The 22,060-nt window shown below is 57.4% G+C and overlaps 1 protein-coding gene across 1 annotated transcript in view; it reads right to left on the bottom strand.

Annotated features, from left to right (window-relative positions):
* Positions 1-22,060, bottom strand: part of SHANK2 (SH3 and multiple ankyrin repeat domains 2) — a gene marked incomplete at its 5' end in the record, with an annotated part of 263,327 nt that overhangs the window by 127,909 nt on the left and 113,358 nt on the right. The window contains 2 exon segments of the mRNA XM_077766560.1: positions 16,888-17,012; positions 18,669-18,751. Of these exon segments, the coding sequence (XP_077622686.1) occupies positions 16,888-17,012; positions 18,669-18,751 (208 nt within the window).

Genomic DNA, 22,060 nt, shown 5'->3' with positions numbered 1-22,060 from the left:
CTGGTCCCACCTGGGGGCGGGGCTGACCACCGACACACTGAATTTGACCCCCGCATGCGTAAGAAGCGCCCGGAGTAAACAGGAAGCTGATTAAGGGACTGTGGGTTGGGGAGGGAAAGGGGCATAGAGGGCAGGATGCACCCGGCCCCCTCCCCGACTCAGCCCTACTGGCCAGGCCATTAGGGTCTCTTGCATCTTTTTGCTATTTTAAGGATGGCTACAGAGAACGTGCACGTAGGTGTGAGGGGCGTGGCCCCACGGAAGAGGTCACCGCACGCCCCAGTCTCGGCGGACCCAAGGGCCACGTGTGGGGTGCAGGGATGTTACCCATTCTATCTCGGGGCCAAGGAAACAGGCCAGGATGAGCCCAAGCTCTAACAGTAAAGCCTCCTTGTTCAGAAAGTTGGTTTTTTTGTTTTGTTTTGTTTTTAAAGTCAAGAACATTCCTTTCCTTAAAAAAATTTTTTTTAATTGGGGCAAAGTACATATAACACAACACTTGCATTTTAACCATCTCCAAGTGCACAGCTCAGCGGCATGAGGTGAATTCACACTGTTGTGCAGCCGTCCCCACCATCTGTCTCCAGAAACGTCTGTCTTCCCAATAGGAAACTCTGTCCCCATGACACGGTGACCCCTGACCCGCCCCCGCCCTGGCCCCAGCGCCCACTGTCCACTCTCCGTCTCCAGGACCTGGAGACTCAGTGAACATGGAGTGGATCACACGGTGCCCTCTGTTCCCAATGCCCCCGCCCGGCCTGGTCACTTCGGGGACAGAGGTGAGGACTGAGGAGGGGCCCATCCCAGGACAGCCCCTCCCTTAGGCGAGCTCTGGCTCCGAGCAAGGTGCCCGTGTTCCCATTGCTGCAGGAAGTAAAACGGGGACCTTCGAAGGCACCTCTTCCTCAGGGGGTCCCCAGACGGGCTTCACGGGGGCACAGCTGGAGAGGGTGGCGTCCGTGCCCAGGCCCAGGCCTGCTGGCCAGACCTCACACGGTCACTGGGCCCCACGTCACTGCGTCCCTCACGTCGCCCATCTGTCCCCGGAACAAGAGCCCGTGGCTTGTGCCAAGAGCTGCATCTGGACCGGGGGGTGACACTCCATGTAGGGCGACCCCAGCCTGGCAGGGACGTGGGTCACGAGGGAGCACTGTGCAGGGAGGACACGGTGGGCGCGCTGCGTTGTGCTGGACGCCAAGGCGGGGGCGCGCGGGCGGGCTCGCGGGCTGGGACAGGGCTGGCCAGGGCATGGCCGGGCACACGGCCTGTTCTCAAAACCAAAACCAAAGCAAACTGAGAAAAAAACGCCCCCCCCCAAAACCAAATCAGGCCCTTCCACCCAGAAGGCTTATTAAAAAGCGCTCCTAGAAAATTAACACAGTTTTTCCAGGAGCAGACGAGGCTGGGCCAGACAATGGAGTGGAAACTAATCACCACGGTCCCCATGCGGGCACTGCGGGGCTGGACCGCTGCCACCACGCCCCGGGCTGAGTCACCTCCTGCTCAGTGACCGACACGTCCCAGGAAGAGGCAACAGAGCCCGGGGACGCCGGGGCCCAGACGGCCACCTTCCCTGCCCCAGGAGAACACGCAGTGTTCAAGATCTATCCACCCAGACCAGCACCTGGGTTCAAGTCCGGCCTCGTCTCTCCCTCCCCAGGTTGGCACACCGAGTCCCTAATGCCACGTCCCCGGGGAGGCTGGGAGGGGGTGGAAGGAGGCCGTGGCCCACGGTGGGCACTCGGCAATGGGCGCAGAGCATTATTTTCCCCAGTGCCGTGTGGCCCCCTGTACTACGGGCTGGGGACCAGCTGCCGAGAAAGTAGCCTTCCTGGTCCCCGAGCTGCCTCCTGGCACCGGGCCGATCGGTGCGCGTGGCTGAGAGTCTCGGAAGGATTGCTGCGCTGCTGCCCGCTGGGGACGAGTCTGCCCGCGGCTCCACGCATGCCTGCGGCCTGCACGGCAGGTCAAAGGCCCCGGGACTCGTTTCCCAGCACGCGCTTCTGGACACTGGATGTTTGAGTCCCCCCAGATTCCTATGTTGAAGCCCTGACTCGTGGTGCGATGGCACTGGGGAGGCACTCAGGGTTATATGGGGTCATAAGGTGGGGGCCCTGTGATGGGGTTAGTGCCCTTGTAAGAGCGGCACCAGAGAGCTGATCTGCCCTCTCCACCACGTGGGGACAGCGAGAAGGCAGCCATGTGCAAACCAGGAGGAGTCACCACTTCCGAGATTGTGCTCTGTGCAGGAGCTGCGGCCTAAAGGCTTCTGGGGCAGGGGAGGCGTGTGCTCAGCCTCTGAACACTGGGACTCTGCTCAGCCAAGCCAGGGGGGCGGGGAACGGAAGGGACCTAGAGGTCCTTATGAGGAGCTAGGTGGCCACATACCCCTGTCTGTGCCTGGGACCTGGTCTGGATACTCTACAGAGTGAAATCTGGGGCTCTGCCTCAGTTTACCACAGGGTCAGTGTCACTGGCCTGGGGTATCAGAGAACCTGTGTGCCCACCTCAGGGTCAGGGCTGGATGGGCCCATGAAGAGCACGCTTGGCAAGCTCAGAGGGGCAGAAATCCATCGCAGGCTGGACAATCTGCTGGCCCAGCTGTTTGCTTACCTCTGCCTATACCCGGACTCGACCTTCCTGCGGGAGCCAGCACCCTCCCCTCCCCCGCCCCGGGGAGGGGATGTGAGACAGCACCTTCCATCTGTCTAGCCCACGAGTGGCCCGGTGATGTGCTGTGACTGGAGGCGGGCCAGCCCCAGCAGGCTGGGCTTCCTCCGGTGACGAGATAAAGTCCCGGAGATCCTGACTCCACCACCTTTGTGGGGACAGCTCGCTGTCACAAAGCCAACACAGAGGAACCTAGAGCTGGGGGCGCAAGATCCCAGGGGACACTGCTGAGCGAGCACCTGGATCCAGCTGGGGCTGAAGCCAAACATCTCTGGAATTTTCAGTTTCTCAAACCAGTGAATTCTCTCTAGGTGCTGAGCCGGTTTGAATGGAATTCTCTCAACTATACAGAAAGTTCTAGAATAATACAGTTGAGGAGCATTGAGGAGATGGGGTGCTCTTGCTTTGCTTCCATTCTTAACCAGTTCCCCTTGAAGCTAAAAGACCCTGCTCCCCTATCCTCTTCCAGGAAGCCCTCCAGGGATCTTCCTGTCAGTTACAACCTCTCCCTCCATGGGCTTCCCATCTGCTTATTCCGTGCCTCCTTCAGGCCATCTCTACTTAGGCCTCCGTGCTGGGCGATGAGACCCCCCCCCCCCAAGAAAGACATGGGGGCACTGCAGCCCTCTGGCTCCTTGCCCGCCGTGAGCGAGGCCCGTGGTCCTTCTTAGGCTCGGCTTCCTTGCTGGTGAACGAGAGCATCCCAGACCCGCACTCCAGGGACGGGGACGTTGCCTCTCGCAGCAGACGCAAACTCCGCCCACCCGGCTGTGAGTCCCGGGGCTCGGTGACCGTCCCTTCCTCGGAGCTGCTCCTGGCACCCACTGCCCCACTGTCCCCCCGGCGACCGTGACCCACTTCACCTGAAGGTCCCTTCCTGGGCTTCCTCAGTCCTCGCGCCCCTGGCCCCCCGGCAGCTACCCGCCAACGGCCTCCGGGATGATCAGCCACCGACACCCAGCTGTCCGCTCGTCTGCACGTCTGTCCTCTAGTCCCTCTTGCTGCGCCACCAGCGGTCACCTGGCTGCTCTGGCCCTGCCCCCTCGGCCCTACCCCCTCCGGCCTCGGCCTCTGCAAACCCAGGGTCCACGGGCCTGACTGTTTCCTTAACAAAACCTGCCCCCTTGGGAAGGTGCATCTTGAGGCGTAACCTGCCACCTCCAGGCCGGCTCTGGTGATGGTTACGGTGACGCCACCGCCCCGGGAGATGTCCCCACCCCCCCACCCCGCCTCCCAGGCTCTGCCCCCTTGCCAAGCTGCATGCTGGACGCTGGGCAAGATGCTTCATGTGGACGCTTCACTTCCTGCTCACACCGGCGCTGGATCTGCGCCTGCCCCCAGCCTCCGGCCCGCCCGCTCCTTCCCTGGCCAGTCCCTTCACCCCGTCCGCCACTCCAGGCCTCAGGGTGGAGAAGCCCGCAGCATGGACTCTGAAGCAGTCACCTGCCCGGACCACAGCCCGGCTCGGCCGCTTGCCCGCTGTGCGTCTGCAAGCGAGTTCCCCTCTCTGTGCCCCAGGCTCCTCGTGCAGAAGAACAAAGGGCTGACGGGAATATCCCGATGCAACTGAGCACTGAGTGAGTTCGTGCACGTGAACTGGGAGCAGCGCCCACTGTTACCATCGTCACCGCGGCTTGTGGCACCTGCAGCTGTGGCACAGGCTGTCCAGCCGTGAAGGTACTGGTGGGACTGAGTTCTGTGTCCGTGGGCCGGGCTGCCTCCCCTGCCCTCTGCTCTCCCACTTCCACCTGCCAGGCCGAGCATAAGATGGCCATTTACTAGGCGCTCACTGAATGCCTGTTGCCTCCCCCAAACCCCGAGGCTGGGTCAGCAGTGTAGATAAACACAGAATGATCGCATGACCCAGCAAGTCCACTGGGAGGTACGGACTCGAGGAACTGGGAACAGGGTCCCCACCAAAGGCTGGCACACGTACGTTCACAGCTGCCTCATGCACGAGAGCAAGAGCCGGAAACAACCCGAACATCTGAACGTCCATCAGTGGACAGATGGACAAGCACAGTGTGGGGCATCCACACAACGGAGTGTGACGTGGCCGTAGAAAGAATGACGCGCTGACACACGCTACCCCACGGGCAACCGTGGAAATGTGCTCAGTGGAAGGAGCCGGCACAAAGGGCCACGTGTTGTAAGACTCCAGGCCAATGGAGTGTTCAGACCAAACCCATGGGGTCCGGGCAAAGTCACGGAGACAGGCTGAGGCACAGGCAAGCTGGGGGATGGGAAGTGGCTGCTAGTGGAGACGGGGTGTCTTTCTGGGGGGTTGAAAATGTTCTGGGATGAGACAGGTGATGGTCACACAACGCTGCAAACGCATAAATGCCACTAGATTGTTCACCTAAAAAACAGCTAAACTGGCCAGTTTGATGGTGTGTGTATTTTATCACAATAACAAAGATATGCATGAGAAAGAGAGTCCGCACGCAGACGCATGTGGCAGAGCGTGTCTCTGACGGGCACGTACAGAGGAGTGACAGTCTGAGAAGATGAACTCTACGGCAGCCCTGTCTCCCGGCGGCACCGGCTGACTTTTTCCTTCAGCTCGTCTGCATTCCCGGTTTTACCTGGGTGGCCGGGGCTTAGGCCAACCCTGAAGAAACAGCACTAACGTAGAAACCAGCATGCATGGAGGCAGAGTTACTCCAAATCCCTAACATTTTCTGAGGCAGAGGCACCCCCCCCCCCATAAAGTCTGCGGGTTTGAGTGGGCAGGGGAGAGAACTCTGGAACTTCAGGGGAAGGTCTGGCCAAGTGATTTCCTTCTGATGTGGGTCAGTCGACCCGTGTGTCTCCGTCCTGGCCCTCACTGGGGGCGGGGTATGAGGGAAGCGATCTAGGAGAGACAAGCCACCCCTCCAACGCAGAAGTGTCCGGCATGAGCTCTCAGGCTCCTTGATGTCCTCACTGGAGTCAGTTCGCCTCTGGGCCAGGCCTGGGATCCCAGCTCATCTATTCAGTCAATAGACATAAACTAGCCCTCTTCTCCTGGGCGCTGGAATGACCCCAGCTCCCCCCCGCCCCCGCTCCCCCCCCGAGGGCTCTGCCCGCAGAAGCGACCCAGGCTGTGGAGGGGAGATGTTCAGCAAACACATTCTCATGTCACGTACACTCAATGGGTGGCAACGCTGAGCAGAGAAGCACCCTCGGCAGTGGCTGCGGTCTGCGGTCTGCGCCACTCGGATGCGGTGGGNAGGGGGGTCCCGGGGGAGGGGAGGAATGTGCAGGGGGCTGGAGGCAGGGAGGCCGTGAGCCGTGGAGTCCTGCGGGCCGTGGTGAAGACAGGATTCCCCTGAAGAGTGAAGATGGGGAAGCCTCCCTGGAGCAGGAAATGGCTCTAGCAGATAGATGTTCTTATCCCCACTTTGCAGAGAAGAAAATTGAGGCACAGAGGGATTGTGAAACTTACCTGAGGCCACACAGGGCATAGGCAAGGAAGCTGGATTTGGACCCAGCTGGGCTGCCTCTTAGGACTGAGCCTTTAGTCCCTGTTCTCACCTGTTTCTCAGGGGCAGTGGCTTCCACTCTGCCTCCACTTCCCTTCTCCAGCAAGGCTCCAGCCTAGTGATCAGCAGGCTATGGAAGTTCCAGCTAAACCCCCCCGAGCGAGCTGGCCTCCAGCGACAGAGGGAGGCCCCATGACTCAGCTCTGCATTTAAGGCCCTGGCTGATGTGGAGGCTCCAACTTCTTCATCCTTCCTGGGCCTCCAGAGCTGGGCTCTGGCTGGCCCCTGAGGTCAGGTCAGGAAGGGACAGTGACATGTGCTCCTAGCGGGTGTCTCAGGGACTGTTGGGGAGGCTTCCCTGAGGAGAGGCCACCAGGGAGAGATCCGAGGGTGAGCCAGCTACGTAGGTGGAGGAGGTGGAGGTAGGAGAGGGGAAGCAGAGAGCACGAGCGAGCAGTGTGGGCAAGTGCTGGGGGTGGGAGGAAGCGTGGCACCTTCAGGGGACCAGGGAGAGAGGGCCAGGGTTGAGGCCCATCTGTCTTTCCAGGCGGGATGTGTGCGTCGCCTCCCTTGCTCATCTGAATAACCCATCCCTTCCTCTGTGTCCCAGCTCTGAGTCCCAGCAGAGGTTTTCGGGCCTCTTTCCCCATCCGCTTTGCCCCTTGAGAGCAAAGATGGCCTCCACTCATCTCCACGACCGAGGGCTGAACACAGAGGAGGTGCACTGAGAAATCTGTTACGTGAAACCAAAGGTCCAGGTAGAGGGGACTGGAAAGGTTGGTCTCGGGGCACCAAACTGAGGAGGCCGCTCAGGACTTTACAGCATCAGATGGTAACCATGGCCTTCCGTGTCCCCTCCCCCAGCCCTTCTCTTCTTAACTCTTCTTTTTTTTTTTTTTTTTTAAATGTTTTTTAATTTATTTCTAGGAGAGAGAGAAAGACAGCGTGAGCAGGGGAGGGTCAGAGAGAGAGGGAGTCACAGACTCTGAAACAGGCTCCAGGCTCCAAACTGGCAGTCAGCACAGAGCCCGACGCGGGGCCCGAACCCACAAACTGCGAGATCATGACCTAAGTGAAAGTCGGACGCTTAACCGACTAAGCCACCCAGGCGCCCCTTTCTTAACTCTTCTTATTGCTGGCATGCACACAGCCTAGTTCCCAGGACTGACAAACTCCATCAATTAGAAGATCCAACAGGGCATTTAGCATGAGGACTTCCTTCAGTTCATTTGCCAACCTAACCGCTTGTATCATGAAATGCCCCACAAAAGGGCGCTGCAGACAGACAAATCAATGCTAACGAGAGCCTGCTGAGCACACAGGGAGGTGAGCGCGTGGGAGGGAGGGAGGGAGGGAGGGCAGGTGGTGAGGACCCAGGAGGACTCCTTTCAGGGGAGCCAAGAGGCACCTCAGAGAACCTTGGACCAGAAGTTTCCAATGTGGAGCTCTCGGCTAACCATGCCTCCTGCAGACCTTACCACATGTAGACTGGGGCTGTGTCTACAGCATCGTTCTTGGGTTGAGGAAGATGGTTATAAGATTATGTCTCAAAGACTTTAGACTTTCCCAGGGCATCAGTCAGATGCAAGCTTGGGAGTCAGTGCTTCCTCTGGGGCCTTCAGCAGCCATTTAATCTCTCAGTTCCATCACCTGCAAAATACACTTCTCACGAGTGTCCACCACTGAACACAGATTTTGGGACTTCTGTTAAGCATCGGGCATCTACTGGGTGCTGGACACACAGCAGGGACCAGGTCAGCAAGCTCTCCAGCTTACAAGGAGCAGATATTCCTCGTGAAAGAGATGGACAATAAGTCAATCATCCAACACATATGATGATTCTGATGGTGGAGGAAGCACACAGTGGAGTGTCAGAGTCAAGGGCAACCAGAGGGTGCCCAGTGAGGCCTGTCTGGGAAGGTGATGTGTAAAGGTGAGATCTCAGTGATGAAGTGAAGGCTGGCTTAGAGCACAGGCTGCCACAAGTGCACAAGCCATATTGGTCCCTTCACCTCTCCTTACAGGAGAGATTTCCCAGCAAGCAGGCAAGCACACTCACTGAATAATAAGCTGCAGTGCCCAGGAAGGCCAAGGATACAGGATACACGGGTGGGAGGTGAAGAGAATGTGAAAGGAAGTACTGAGGCCTCCCACCAGGTTGCTTCCCCTGAGGGAGGCCTCATCCTCCCAGCTGCTGGGGGGGGGGGGGCGGTTCTCACACCTAGAAAGATCCCCACACCGTGAAGAGGTTCGGCACCCTGGAGAGACCTCATACCTGCAGAGGTCCCTGTACCCTGGAGAGGTTCCCATACCCTGGGGGGAGGGGGGGTTCAGCACCCTGGAGAGGTCCCTGCACCCTGCAGAGGTTCAGCACCACGGAGAGGTCCCATGCCCTGCCGAGAGGCGCACACCCTGGAGAGGTTCAGCACCACGGAGAGGTCCCATGCCCTGCCGAGAGGCGCACACCCTGCAGAGGTTCAGCACCACGGAGAGGTCCCATGCCCTGCCGAGAGGCGCACACCCTGCAGAGGTTCAGCACCACGGAGAGGTCCTGCCGCAGGCATCGTCCTATGGCTGGCTCCCTGCCACCGGACCATACAGTTGCCCCTACTTAACCTGACATTCCAGGCTCTCTCTGGACCAGCCTGCCACCCCCAGCTCCATAACATTTGGCCACTCCCCAAATCCACCTGGAATGTTCCCGACACTCTAAGCTTTCCCTGGAACACTCCCCTCCTGAGTTCTGTCTATGGAAGGCCCATGTACTCAACTGAGCATGATGCCAACACCATCTCTTTCGTGAAGCCCTTATTCGAATTTATCCTGGGGCTTTTCGCCCCCTTCCAGACTGAGTTCCCCAAGGAAGTGAGTCGGATTCATGTCTTTTCTCCCCACAGCACATGGCAGCCCAGCACGTGAATGAATGAAGTTGTAAAAGTGATACCAGAGATGTCACTCTGCCAGGATCTATGCTATGTGCTTCAAACACACTTTCATTTAGAGTTTAGGAAACTGAGGCCAAGGGATGAGAGAGAGGTCTGCCCAAGTTCACATTCGAACAGTCAAGCAACAGAGGCTGGATTCAAACCCAGATCACAATGCACAGCCTGTGCCCTTGACCATGGCTCCTTTCTGTCTATCCAACTCCATGCACTGCCATCTGCCAGGCCTATGGAGCCTTGAGCACAGCAGCCGTGGTCCCCTGAAGTGATTCTGAATCTTTTTTTAGCCTGAAATTGAAATCACTGATGCTTCAAATTAGAACCCCGAAATGAATGAGCCAAGACTTCAGATTTGCAATAGCAAAACTGCCCGCATCTACCTTCTCAGCAGGATTCCGTGCTGCTCCTCAGCCTGGACCACCTGTTCCCAGTCAATATGGAGGACAAAGTGAATCATTCTCTAGGCACGGAAGGGGCTATGGCTACGTGCAGGAAAGGGGTCCAGGCTCCCAGACTTCCAGGGGCTCTGCCCAGAGCAGGGGCCTCTTTAGAGCCCTGGAGAGCAAAGATCTCCGTGCGAGGGTACACAGACGGTGACGACCCCAATGCTGCAGGCCTTGGAAGGCCAAGAGTGTAATGATAATGTTTGCCACAGGCACTGGCATTGTGTGAAGGCCAGCAACAAAACACACACGCTCTTCTGTGCTGACTGTTATTTGCTACGAAAAGAATGTTTTTCAGTCACCCCGAGAAGTGACTGGGAGCTTAGACCCCAGCAAGCCTGGGAAGGGGGGGGCAAGAGGCAAGTCAAGACGGCCATGCTTATTCTCTGCACTGACCCAGGGGCCAGCAGCCTGGCAGCAGGGGAGCTAGAGTTAGAGGCTGGCCAGGCGGCCCTGACCTCTTCCAAAATGAGCACAACAAGAAGGCACAGAGCTTCAGAACAGAAACGCCTCACACTTGGAGAGGCCACAGACAGCCACCGGGCCCTGCTTGTCTTTGACGTGAAACCAACAGAACTTCACAACTGAAGTATCAATGTGACTCAGAGTCAAGAATTCACCAGTTGCCCTAGCTTCCTGCTAATATCAGCTGGCATTTGGTCTTAGTGATCGAATTAAATGCCTCTTTAAAATTATTTAAAAAAGATGTTAAGAATTTTGGGAAGTGGGGTGGTTAGAGGTCCCAGCTTGGCCCTGTGAGCACCGGCCGGACATGTGATGAAGCCTCTCACGATATCCTGAAAGGCAGGACAAAGAAATGTGAGCTGGGTGTTGTGGCTGAACAGCCGGATGGAAAGGATGCTGGCACTGGGGAAGCTACCACAGGGCTCTGGTCTCAGCTCTGGGATTTGGCTGCCAGGGATATTCAGGGCTTGCAGGCGGGGCAGGGGCACGCATCAGCTGATAAGCTGTCCACAGAGAGGCATCAAGAAGCTACAGCCAGCATGCTCTTGGCTGGAACGTGCCTGGCACATGGCGACCGCGTGTGCTTGGCACGGTGTGGGGTGCTCTGTAATAATCACCTGCCAGTATTAGAGCTTATGATGACTTACTCTTATTGCTTGTTCAGCTAACAGTCATTGGTTTCCTCTTCCCCATCAGGCATCACGAATGACAACAAAGGACAGGATGATCAGCGGCCAGTGCGGACGGACTGCCAGGTCTCTGCCCAGCTCCACTGGCCTCAGCCTCCTAAGACCAGCGCTCAGAGCGGCCCATGTGCCCAGAGCTCATGGCCCATAGCCCATCTTGGTGACCAAATTCTCACAACCACCCATTTTGCTGACGGGGACACTGAGACCCAGGAAGCATCAGGGCATCAGCAAAGGACATAGCAACCACCGATCGGGCAGAACCTGAGCTTCATTTCCTCTCCTTTGGGTTACTTAATTTTGAAGCTGGGGAAGGCTGGCAGATTACCCCCAGGCTTTCCCAACTGTTCACAGCCTCAGCTCAGTTAAAGGCAATGGTTTAGGCAAATGTATGCTAGAGCCCGTGTTAGGATTTGCAGCCGAAGAAACAGAAGATACTCAAATGGTCTCTGAGGGAAACCCTGGGGCATCCCTCTCAGCGTCCTCCCTTCGGTGCAAACTGAGATTATAAAACAGTTGTAGGCCATCAGTAGTACAAGCATTTAATACGAGGAAAAGTAATTAGCAAACTCAAGCATCACTTTTCAAGGATGAAGGATATTGCTGCCTGCTTTTAATTGCAAGGGAAAACCTATTTAGGGAATTAACACAAAAACGAGATTGGCCACTTCAGGGCTAAGAAAACAATCACAAAAACCATAGGAACCTCCAGCATGGCATCAGGTTGCTGAGCAATGGCCCCAGGAAAATAATTAACGCCCAGGAATAAGTGTTCTCGTCCCGAAAGCAACCAGCAACACCTTGGCCATGAAGGCTGAGACACCACTCAACTGGGTGCGGCTGCGTCTTCTAAGGAATAACTTTCTATTTGTGAAATTAACACCTGTCAAAAACAATTAATGCCGTCACTCTAGTAAATCTGAGATATAGACAAAAGTCTGAAAAAAGAGAAAATAACCATACATGATCCCATCACCCAGGGGTTAACATTTCCTTTCCTTTTTTTTTCTATGCCTATTTTGGGGGAAATTCAGGTGGTAATGTGCAAATAACTTTGGTTCTGCCCGTCTCACATAATATAAGGTGATCCGTTCTCATTAGTGGCAAGAACCCCTTGCAAGCATAATTTTTAAATGCTTTCTTGTGCATTTACGACAGACATGTGATGCCCCCTTGACCACCTCCTTACAGCCCCAGACCCTTAGTTTGTTTTTACCACACTGTGCTCTCTACTCTGCCTGTTTTTAGATCATTCCCTGAGAATGGATTCCTAGATATAAAAGTCCTGATTCGGCTTTACGGCTCTTATTACATCCTGTCACATTGATTTCTAAAAAGTTTATGGCAATTCATTCTCTCACATGGCAACATATGAGCGCTGTCACCAGCGACGGGTATAGTAATAAAAAAAAAAGCATTTGCTAATTTGAAAATAAAAATTGGCACCTCATCATCTCTTTTTCTTCTTATCCTTTGCCCATTTATACATGAAGTGCATCAGTGTTGCTCATGAATTTCTGAGCCACGGCATTACTGAGGCGGGTGGCCTGGGTTGGCATCCCAGCGTCTCTGCTCTCCCGCTCTGTGACCGTGGGCAAGTGACCTAACATCTCAATGCCTTGGTTTCCTCATCTGTAACACAGGGATGATAACATGCTATAGGCTTGCTGTGACGATCAGATGGGACTGTTCAGTGCTCGGCAGATACACCCTTGGTTACTATAAATAAGGACACAGGCCTCGGTGCGTTTGCTGCAAATGTCATTGATTCTTTTGACGCATACTGTTTGCTTGTATTATAGAAATTCTTCTAATAGAGAATGTTCCCATTTGAGAAAGTAAAGCAAGAAACAAAGCTTGGGGTTCCGATTGGGGGCTTGTGGTAGGAAGGCGGCCCTGGCCTCACATCGAGGACAGCGCAGGACCTGCTCCCATCCTTCAGTTAGAATGACAGACGAAGGGGTTCAAAAAGCCAACACAGGGTGCTTGGGGGGCTCAGTCGGTTGAGCATCCAACGTTCGGCTCGGGTCACGATCTCGTGGTTCGTGAATTCGAGCCCTGCGTCAGGCTCTGTGCTGACAGCGTGGAGCCTGGTTGGGATTCTTTCTCTCTCCCTGTCTCTCCCTGACGCATGCACGTGCGCGCACGTGCGCGCGCGCACACACACACACACACACACACACTCTCTCGCGCGCGTGCGCTAAAACATTTTTTATTTACTTATTTTTATTTTTGTTTATTTTTTTATTTATTTCTGAGAGACAGACAGCAAGAGCAAGGGAGGGTCAGAGAGAGAGGGAGATAAGAATCTGAAGCAGGATCCAAGCTCTGAGCCGTCAGCACAGAGCCCGACATGGGGCTCGAACCCACGAGCTGTGAGAGCATGACCTGAGCTGAAGTCGGATGCCCAACCGACTGAGCCACCCAGGCGCCCCAATAAAACATTTTTTAAAAAAGCCAACATGATCAGGCCAGCCGGTTGTTTCCCGTTCTGGCTCTGAAGCCCCTGGCACCATCACCTAAGTGACCTAAAGCTCCTGCCTCGAGCCTCTGATTCCGTAGGTGCGGGCTGGCCTCCAGGTCTCACTGTAAACACTGGCAGACTCTCTGCGTCATCCTTGGGGCTCCTGGTAAGTGACCTCTCCTGCCCCATCTCACGGGGGTGGGGAAGCCACCCAGGACAATCTCGAGGAAACGGCAGATGAAGGCTTCAACACTGTGCGCAAAGGCTGATTCTACGTCTGCGCGCTTTGCTATTAGTTCCCTGACAAGCATCTACCATTAGTAAACCCAGTTTGGGTTGGGTTTCCTGCCGTAACCAAGAGGAACACAGGTCTTTACCATTCCCGGCTGGAAGAGTCCCCAAGCTTACAGCTGGCCTGCCTGGAGAGAGAAACCTGCCCTGACTCCTGTGCTCACTACTGTCCCTGGCCTGTCCCTGCCACCTGACCAGCTTCTCCCTGGAAGGACTCGGCCCCTGCTGCCCTCCCCACCTCCACTGTCTCCTGAAGCTCCCTGGGAAAGCTCCAGTGGCCCCGGCCACGCAGGGGACCCCGGCCCATCAAGCTGATCTGAAAATGCAAACACACATGGCCAGGCTCGATACCCCCTCAGCAGGGCACCCACTTTCCTTTTCCACGTCTGAGATGAATTTTCATAGCAACCCAGCTGGCACACCTAGACCCATCTATGTTATTGTAGCTCCTGGGCTCATGAGAGCCTTTTACGTGGACTCTACTCCAAGGGTTTGTTTTCTGGTGGGGGGTTTGGGGGGCAAGGTCAGCAAAGACATTGTCCCGGTGACCAAGGAGCAAACCCTGCCCAAATGCTAGGGCGGGAGGGACGTCGACTCTGGAGGGCGAGCACCCAAGGAAAGACGCAATAGGAAGCCCTTCATGATGGGAGCTGATGGGCCAGCAGACCGTCAAGTCTAAGAAGGAAGAAGGAAGTTGGTGCAGCAGATGCTGAAGACTTTGAGGAGAAAACAGACCCACTGAAAGCTGCCTCTTGGACTCCACATTCAAACCGTGGCACGTGTTTTTAAAGAGACTATAGGGGCGCCTGGGGGCTCAGTTGGTTAAGCATCTGACTTCGGCTCAGGTCATGATCTCACAGTTTCATGGGTTCAAGCCCCGTGTCGGGCTCTGTGCTGACAGCTCAGAGCCTGGAGCCTGTTTCAGATTCTGTGTCTCCCTGTGTCTCGGACCCTCCCCTGCTCACGTTGTCTCTCTCTCTCTCTTTCTCTCAGAAATAAATAAAACATTAAAAAAAATAAAGAGAATATAAACAGCTGACACTATCTGAATTCCTTCCCAAGAGCAGGGAGAGAAGGATGCTTGCCCAGAGGAGTGTGGGGTGACAGGGACAATTTCCCCGTGCTTGTCATCCTTCCGCGGGGGACCCTGCATTTCACCAAGGGTCAGAAACCCCCTCGACTCCGGGGTGGCTTCTGGCCAAAATTAAGATTCGCCCGAGACACAAAGGCTCATTTAGCACAATCCCTCCAAGGTTGAAGCTTTTCAATGGACACCGTGGAAAAAGGGTCTGCTGGAAAATGCATGTACCTAGGAGGCTCTAAGTGACTAATCACCTCACAGAGATTCTGTCTTTTTAAGTACCTAAAGGAGACTTTCTGGGCCCCAAGAGTAGCCTTGGAAGTGCACTGGGCGGGGCAGTGTTCCAGCTGCCCACCCTCTGTGACCCCATTAGCCTGTGACCCACAGTGAGCAGCCTGGGGGTAGGGGGCTGTGGAGGGCTCGCCCTGCCTCTGGGCCTCTGTGACACAATAACACCAACACGGCATTAATGCATCTCGGGGCCAGCCGTTCCTAGAATCCCAGAGCTCAGAGGTTACCTAGAATATAAGACCTGTTCCAAAATGGCAAATGTATTTGCATATCAGAGGTTAAAAGCAATGTCGAAGGAAGCGCTTTGCAAACAGAAGTGCAGAAACTCTTCCAGCTCCCAGTTTCCACGGAGGCTTCAAGCTGGCCGGGCGGCTTGCCTTCTCCGTCCAGGCCGGGCGCGCGCTCCAGATGCGTCCACCAACCTCGTGCAGCTTTGCTTCCCCGTGAAAGGCACGGGCCCAGCACATGCTCCCCTGCGCTCCCCCATTTCTCTTATGGACCAGTGTCTCAGGGAGACCCGAGGAGCTGAACAACGGGGGACATGCTTCCATCTGCAGCCCTCATTTATTATTTCGGCCCAAGAACCGGCATCGGCTAGGTCGACCTCCTGGAGCCAGGGTCTCTGGGCCTCTCTGTCTCTGTCACACACACGCACGCACACACGCGCGCACGAGGGAGACTTACATCACAACTACATCCTACAGAAGATGATTCAACCAGTCTCTGCATTTTCGTGAGATTACAAATCAAGTTAACCCGTGAAAGCCCAGCGGGCCCCACTCTCCGTCATTCTGCATACGCACGCACCCGAGGTTTCACCCAAGCCAGGCTCCGATTGGCCAACGGTCATTTGAATACATCTTTCAGCAAATAAAACGAGACCAGCACAAGGTGCCTTCTCCATCTTCCTTGGCTCTTGGGTCTTTTGCCACCACGGCATCTCTCTTCCTGGATTTCATCACCCCACTGGCCTTGAGAGGCACTAAGAGGGTCAGGAGTTAACCCGAGCTCAGCAGTGACGCGGAGCTTAGGCGGGACCGGGAGGAGGGCTCCCACTGGCTGCGCCACCATGGGCTGGGTCTCCTCTGCAGAACGAGCAGGTGTCTGGCCGGCCCGGCGGCGGCCCACCGCGTATCCACCCCTTCTACCTGCACGTGGCTTTCCAGTGCAGATGAGACGGGGCTCGGGGTCAGCATCGAGGAACGCCTTTCTGGGAAACATCGGCTCCCATGGAGGACCATTTGAGTGAACCGAACCCCTTAAAAATAATGTTTCCGAGGTACAGCATCCTCCTTTATTCTTAGTATTTCCAAAGAGTAACACATTCCTTTGCACAACAAGATGGAAAGTAACACCTAAACACTCAAAACGCAGGGGGCTCAGATGCACCGGCGGCCCGGGTATGTCACCCGCATCCAGCTGCCAACTCTGGCGAAAGCTCAAGGGCACGTGTGTCTAGTGGGATTCTTCACACGTAGAGAACATTCGCTCCCTTCACCTGCTGGGAAAAGCCAGTTCTCAAAGCACCTGAATTTAACATTTTCCTTTGCGTACCGTCAACTCCAGCTTCCCCTCTTGCCCGTGCTCCTCAGTCTCTGAAGGCCAATCATCCGAACGGCAACGTTACCACAATGTGCGAATCCGTGATTTCTCAGCCGCCACGTTACAGACCTCACGCAAGCAGGGGCGACGGCGCAGCCCTTTCCATCCTGCCTGGCGGCACAAAGTGGGCGACGGCCCCTCCTAGTGTCTATTTGTCCGGCGACAACGGAACCACACGTCCCTAACAACACGGCAACCGTGTGTCTCTCTTCCTTCTACCTTCTCCTTCAAGACCAATGGCCAACTTCCACAAACATTTCTACCCTCCAGAGAGTTACAGCCAAGGCCTTAAAGACACTCCAGACTCACACAAGTCCACGGGAAACGGCGTCCACAATGGAAAGAGATAACCACACAGCACGAGCCCAGAGCAGCCCCCAGCGAGTACCCCCAGGTCTGGCCTGATGGCCACGCTGCTAACACCATGGGCCTCGGCCCTAAGAGAGCGCTGTCCCCCAGCAGAAAGATATAAACACCTGAGTCCCTACCTCAATCAGGAAGTCCCCGGTCCTCAGTCCGGCTCGCCACGCCACCCCTCCTTCATCCACAGACTCCAAGTACTGCAGAGCTGGGAACGCTGGCGTTGGCGTGAATTCTTCGATAGGCGTATCCGCTGGGAAGGCAAGGAAGACCTCAATACCGGCCGGGGTGACGCCTCCAGGTAGGCCCCCTCACGGGGCCCTGAGAGAAAGGAGGTGCGCAGCCTCCCACTGGAAGTGGGCGCTCCTCCCCTGGGCAGGGCTGGACGGCCACAGCCGAAGGTCAGCACCAGCTCCAGCGGTGAGGCCAAGTGCACCGGGTGCCCCCAGGTCTCTGGGCCTTTCGGTCGAAAACCCTGGGGAACGTGCCCTGCTGTCCAGGTCTATATGTACACGCCTGTCATTTTCTTTAAAAGCATCAGTGACTAAACATTTTCAGTTCTAAAAATGGAAAAGTTCCCCCCCATAGCCACAGAAACACCACACTGAACCACTTGCCAAATTTACATCTACGTAGACTTGCAGCCAGAGGAATTCAACTTGGAGCACGGACGGATCATAACGCTGACCCAGTGGGTGGCTGCAGATTTGGAACCTGCCTGTGAATTCTCTCTGCGGGGGGCCCGGCTCTCTGTGACCACTCTGTGGCCGGCACCCCCGGGAAGGCTGGGCCCCTAGGTCCTCAGCAGAGAGAGCCTTGGCTTCTGCTGAGCAAAAACTCCAGGGCAAGAGATGGAATTCTCNTCAGTTCCTGAGCCCACCCCGCCCCACCGGGGGTGGGGGAGTGGGTAGCAGAATGAAGACGACCCCCGCAGGGGGAGGGGACAGACATCACTCAGTCATGGACACACACACACACACACACACACACACACACACACACACACGGGGACAGATTCCTCTTTTCCTTCCCTCTCTGGACAGGCTGCTCCCGGGAAGCCTTAGCTTAGAGCAGCGGGTGATGCTACCAGGGAAGGAGGCCTTTCCGGAACCGGTGCAGGACCCCGGCACGGCAGAGAGGCTCCGAGATGAAACTTCCACATGGCTTACCCACACACACGCGGTGGGCAGATGTCCCCTCTCGTGGGGAGGTGATGCCATTTTGTTTTCTTTTGAAAGGGACGCCCCCAAGTTAGGGGCCGGCAGTGGGCGCACCGCCGTGGAACGTAGCCCCGGAACCCCCACCACAGGCCACATGACGCGTACGCCGTTCGCTCAGTCCACGGCAGAGGGGACCATCTTGCCACGTTTCCTTTGCAAAGTCACCTTAGAGGCGGGCGCACGGATGCCTGCTGCACTTGGAGCCGAAGCCCCCTCCCAGAATGGGGCAGTTTCTAGATCCCCAAAACTCAGCCCCTGGGTAACTGTGGACATCTGAGGCCAGGAGCGCCAAATCCAGCTACAGTCGGGCTCAAGTAAAGCATAAAATGTAGATTAAACCCATGATTTCTTTTTAAAAAAAGGGTGGGGGAGGGGGAGAGAGAGAAAGAGAGACAGAGAGAGAGACAGAGAGACAGAGAGAGAGAGAGAGAGAGAAGGAGAGAGAGAGAGAGAGAGAGCTCCTTCAGAGCAATATTGTGCACAGAAAATGGAAAATATTCCTAAAGGGAGCCCAGTGTTTTCTGAGTAAGGCAGGATGTTAAAGAACATGGTTGTCTAGCAACCAAGTGCCCCCAGGAAAAAGGCTTCTTTCTGAGCCGGGGAGCATTTTCACACGGGTGTGCACACACACACACTCACACGCTCACAAGACACGTGAACGTACCCAGGCTGCAAGGAGCCGCTCTTACCTTTCGCCCCTCGGAGCACAAATCCAAAGCCCTCATTGTCTTTCTTCTGCAGGACCACCGTCTTCTCCTCGATAATGCAGTCGCTGTGGAGAGAATTCCGGGCATAGCGACCATTATTGTAACCCGTCATCATCACCGCCGCCGATCCACCGCCGGGGACGTTCATCATCATAGCCAATTAATCACCCAGCTCGCCGGATCCAGGCAGCATGGAGGAGAGTAAGCAGCACAGGGCGCAGGAGGAGCGGAGGCAGCTGGGGGGGCCGGCTAACGGGATAGGCGGGCACGGCACAATGGGGCTCGGAGGGGGGGCGGGCAGAGGCAGCGCCGAGCCCGGGCGAGCGGGAGGAAGGAGTCAGGCATGGTGGGGAGGCCGCCGAGCCGCGGCAGCGTGCGTCGGCTGCCGGCGCCGAAAGGCAAAGAAAGTAAGTGGCCCGAAGGCACCGAGGGCGGCCGGGCTGGGGCNACCCTAAAGCTGCACCACCCGCCTCTTGGCACGGCATTTTTATTTTTTTGTTTTTTGTTTTTTTTTTTTAAAGGAAAGAAACCCAAAAGCTCTGACTTTGCTCAGCTGTGCCCCAGCCTCCCAGCATTTACAGTAAGGGCGCTCGGCCACATGACTGTCCAGCCCCGGAGGCACCTGGGGGTGCAGGGCAGCAGTGGACTTCCTGGCGGGCCACGCAGCCTGGGCTGAACGGGGGCCCTCCCCGCCTCCCGGGGCGGCCAACCCCCGCCCCCCAGGACTCTGCTGCCCTGGAAGTCTCGGCAGCTGGAAGGCCAGGCCACTGCGGAGGGAAGGAGGAGGGGCGGGAGGCGAGGTGGAGAGGCTTTCTGCAGGGTCCTAAGGGGCCGGCCACAGGAGGGCCGCGAGCCCGAGGTCCTGAAGAATTCAGCAGGCCCCTGTCTCGTGGGGGTGGGGGTGGGCGGCCGGGGCACGCAGAGAGCGAGCGGTGGGAGCCACAGGCTGACGGGCTCGAAGTCCCAGACGACGGAAGGTCAGCCTTGCCCAGCACTAGGTTCTAGCCCGCAGGAGGCACGGCGGCCATCTGGGAGCAGCACAGCCGACCCACGTCGGGGGGCTCCGGGGAGAAAGGACAGGGGTGCTTGGACCAAGGGACGGGCTGCCCAGAGCCTCCCGTTGCACAGACGAGGAAGGGGCGCTCCGGAGAGGTTGGGGGACGCAGCTGGAGTGCCACCTGTGCTGACCCACCCCCGCGCTCCTGCCCTTGCACGGGACGGGCAGCCAGGGGAACTTGCCAGGGTGACCCTGAGTTCTAAGAAAGGGCTGGTGCAGCAGGGACACACGCTTCCTCGGCTGAGACACCATGCAATCCAGGATGACTGCTCGAGGGAGGAGGGGCTCTGTCCCTGTCCCGGGGACAGAGAGCCCTAGCTCTGGGAGCGTGGCCATGACCATGAGCCCCCTGGCTCAGCTCACTGAAGCCCCTCAGAAAAGGGCAGAAGCAGAGCCCAGAGTCCAGGGCCCTGGGAGCCCGTGAGCAGGGCCACACAGCTGGCCTGGCGTTTAGTAGGTGACGCCCACTAACCCTCTGATCCTTCCCCTCAAGGTATAAGGCGGCGAGAACAAGCCGTGGGCCTCCCGGGATGACTGTGAGGTCAGGGGGGCAGTCCCCACGGCGGTGCGGTGGGACAGGGGAGCCCCAGGGAGCCATCCCCGTAACCGCCATCAGAAACGGCAGCAGGCTGGCAGTCAGCCAGGCCCCGGGGACCACAGGTGTCGGGGCGGGGGGAGCTGGGGGGACCCTCTGCCTGGCCCGGCCGCCAACCTGTCTCCGCAGCCTCCCCCAGGCAGAACACAGCCACGGCCTGCCTTCCCCCCACCTCTTCCCGCTCAGCTCCTTGAACGGGAGGGGGCCAGGCAGGTGGCAGTCCTGCGTCCGTCTTCTCCAGGGAAAGGCTCACGAGGGCCCTTGGCTCCAGCCACCGCCTCGGCCCCGCACTTCCCTCTGCATGAGAAGCGGCCGACGAGGAGCGCCCTGGAGCCCGTCCTGCGGGTCTGGAGAGCCCCGATCTCCCCTGCGACACCGGCGGCCCCAACACCCACCCCAGCCCAGCTCCAAGCTGCCCCTGTCTCCAGGCCATGGCCCTCCTGCGGGCCACCTCTGCCTGCAGGACCCAATGCTGCCCAAACCCGCCTCTGGCTTTGTGCACCTCACGGACGACTGTCCACTTCCTCTCAGCTGACCCCCACGCTGGGGGCTTCTCAGGGGCAGTGCGGCCGGCCCAACCCCACATGGGCATGTTCCCCCGAGGTGGGTGAGGGGAAGTGCTGGCGTCACCTGGAACTCAGCTCAAATCCCAGCTGTGCTCTGACCCAAGGTCACCCTGACCTTCGCAGCCTCAGTGTCCTGCTCTGCAAAATGGGATCGAGGGTCAACACACGCCATGTGGGCTGAGGAGGAGTTAATGCGATGTCCCAGCGCAGCCCAGGTGCACAGCACATGTGAAGACGGCAACCCTCCCGACTGGGGCCACTGTTTGCACGGGCCAACTGCTTTTCCCCCCGGGGACCCCCCCTCCCAGGCTAATGACAGAGCCCCTCCGAGCCCTCGAGGATTCCTCACTCACCGAAGAACTTTCTGCCCCACACGTCGCCAGCTCGCCCCCAAACCTGTAGCTACGTGCTGCGTGCTGGGCAAGTGCCCACCTCCTTAGTCTCTGACACGAAGAAGGACCGTCTGTCCCTTCTTTCCTGCTTTGCTTCAGGATCTAAATAGCCCCTGGCCCCTGCCCATCATGACCCCATCTTGCTTTTATTCACAGACAGCCCTGGGTTTGAATCCCAGAGCAGGGCTCCACCAGCTTAGCTACTCAGAGCCTCAGTTTCCCTGCCTGCAAGGTGGCAGCAAAGATATCTGCCTTGTAGGCACTTTGAGGAGCAGGTGAGACAGGGCCCAGGAAAGGGAAGCTGCCCTCTCGTGCCAAATCCCCCAGGAGACGGGTCCTGGACGGCATCACTCCAGATGCTCACAGCACCCGGCGGAGGGCCACGCGCCCCGTTGCATCTGCGGGAGGCGGCGGAACGGGTGGGAGCGGAAGACAGGGGTCGAGCTCGGGGTCAGTGGTGGTGAAGGGTCTCGGGGGGATAAGCTTCCATCCGGAACAATCCCCAGATCCCGGGTTGTGCCCAGAGGGGAGGAGCAGGTCAGCCTCGTGGAGTCTGCTGCTGCGCTGGCTGGGCCCTGGCGGCCGGAGCCCGAGCGGAAGGGACGTCCCAGAACGCAGCGGGAGCGCAAAGGACGTCGTTCCCTTGAAACGAGTTCACGTCTAGTTTTGTCGGAACGGCACAGCCATGCAGCGTCCCCTCCACCCCCACGGATCGGACGGGGCAGTCCCACCCCCCAGCCACAGGGAGGAACCTTCCCGGAGAC

This window comes from Crocuta crocuta, unplaced genomic scaffold (assembly GCF_008692635.1).
Source record: "Crocuta crocuta isolate KB4526 unplaced genomic scaffold, BGI_CrCroc_1.0 scaffold636, whole genome shotgun sequence".
Taxonomy (NCBI): Eukaryota; Metazoa; Chordata; class Mammalia; order Carnivora; family Hyaenidae; genus Crocuta; species Crocuta crocuta.
The sequence above is the reverse complement of the archived record's forward strand: the minus strand, read 5'-3'. Positions and strand labels throughout refer to the sequence as shown.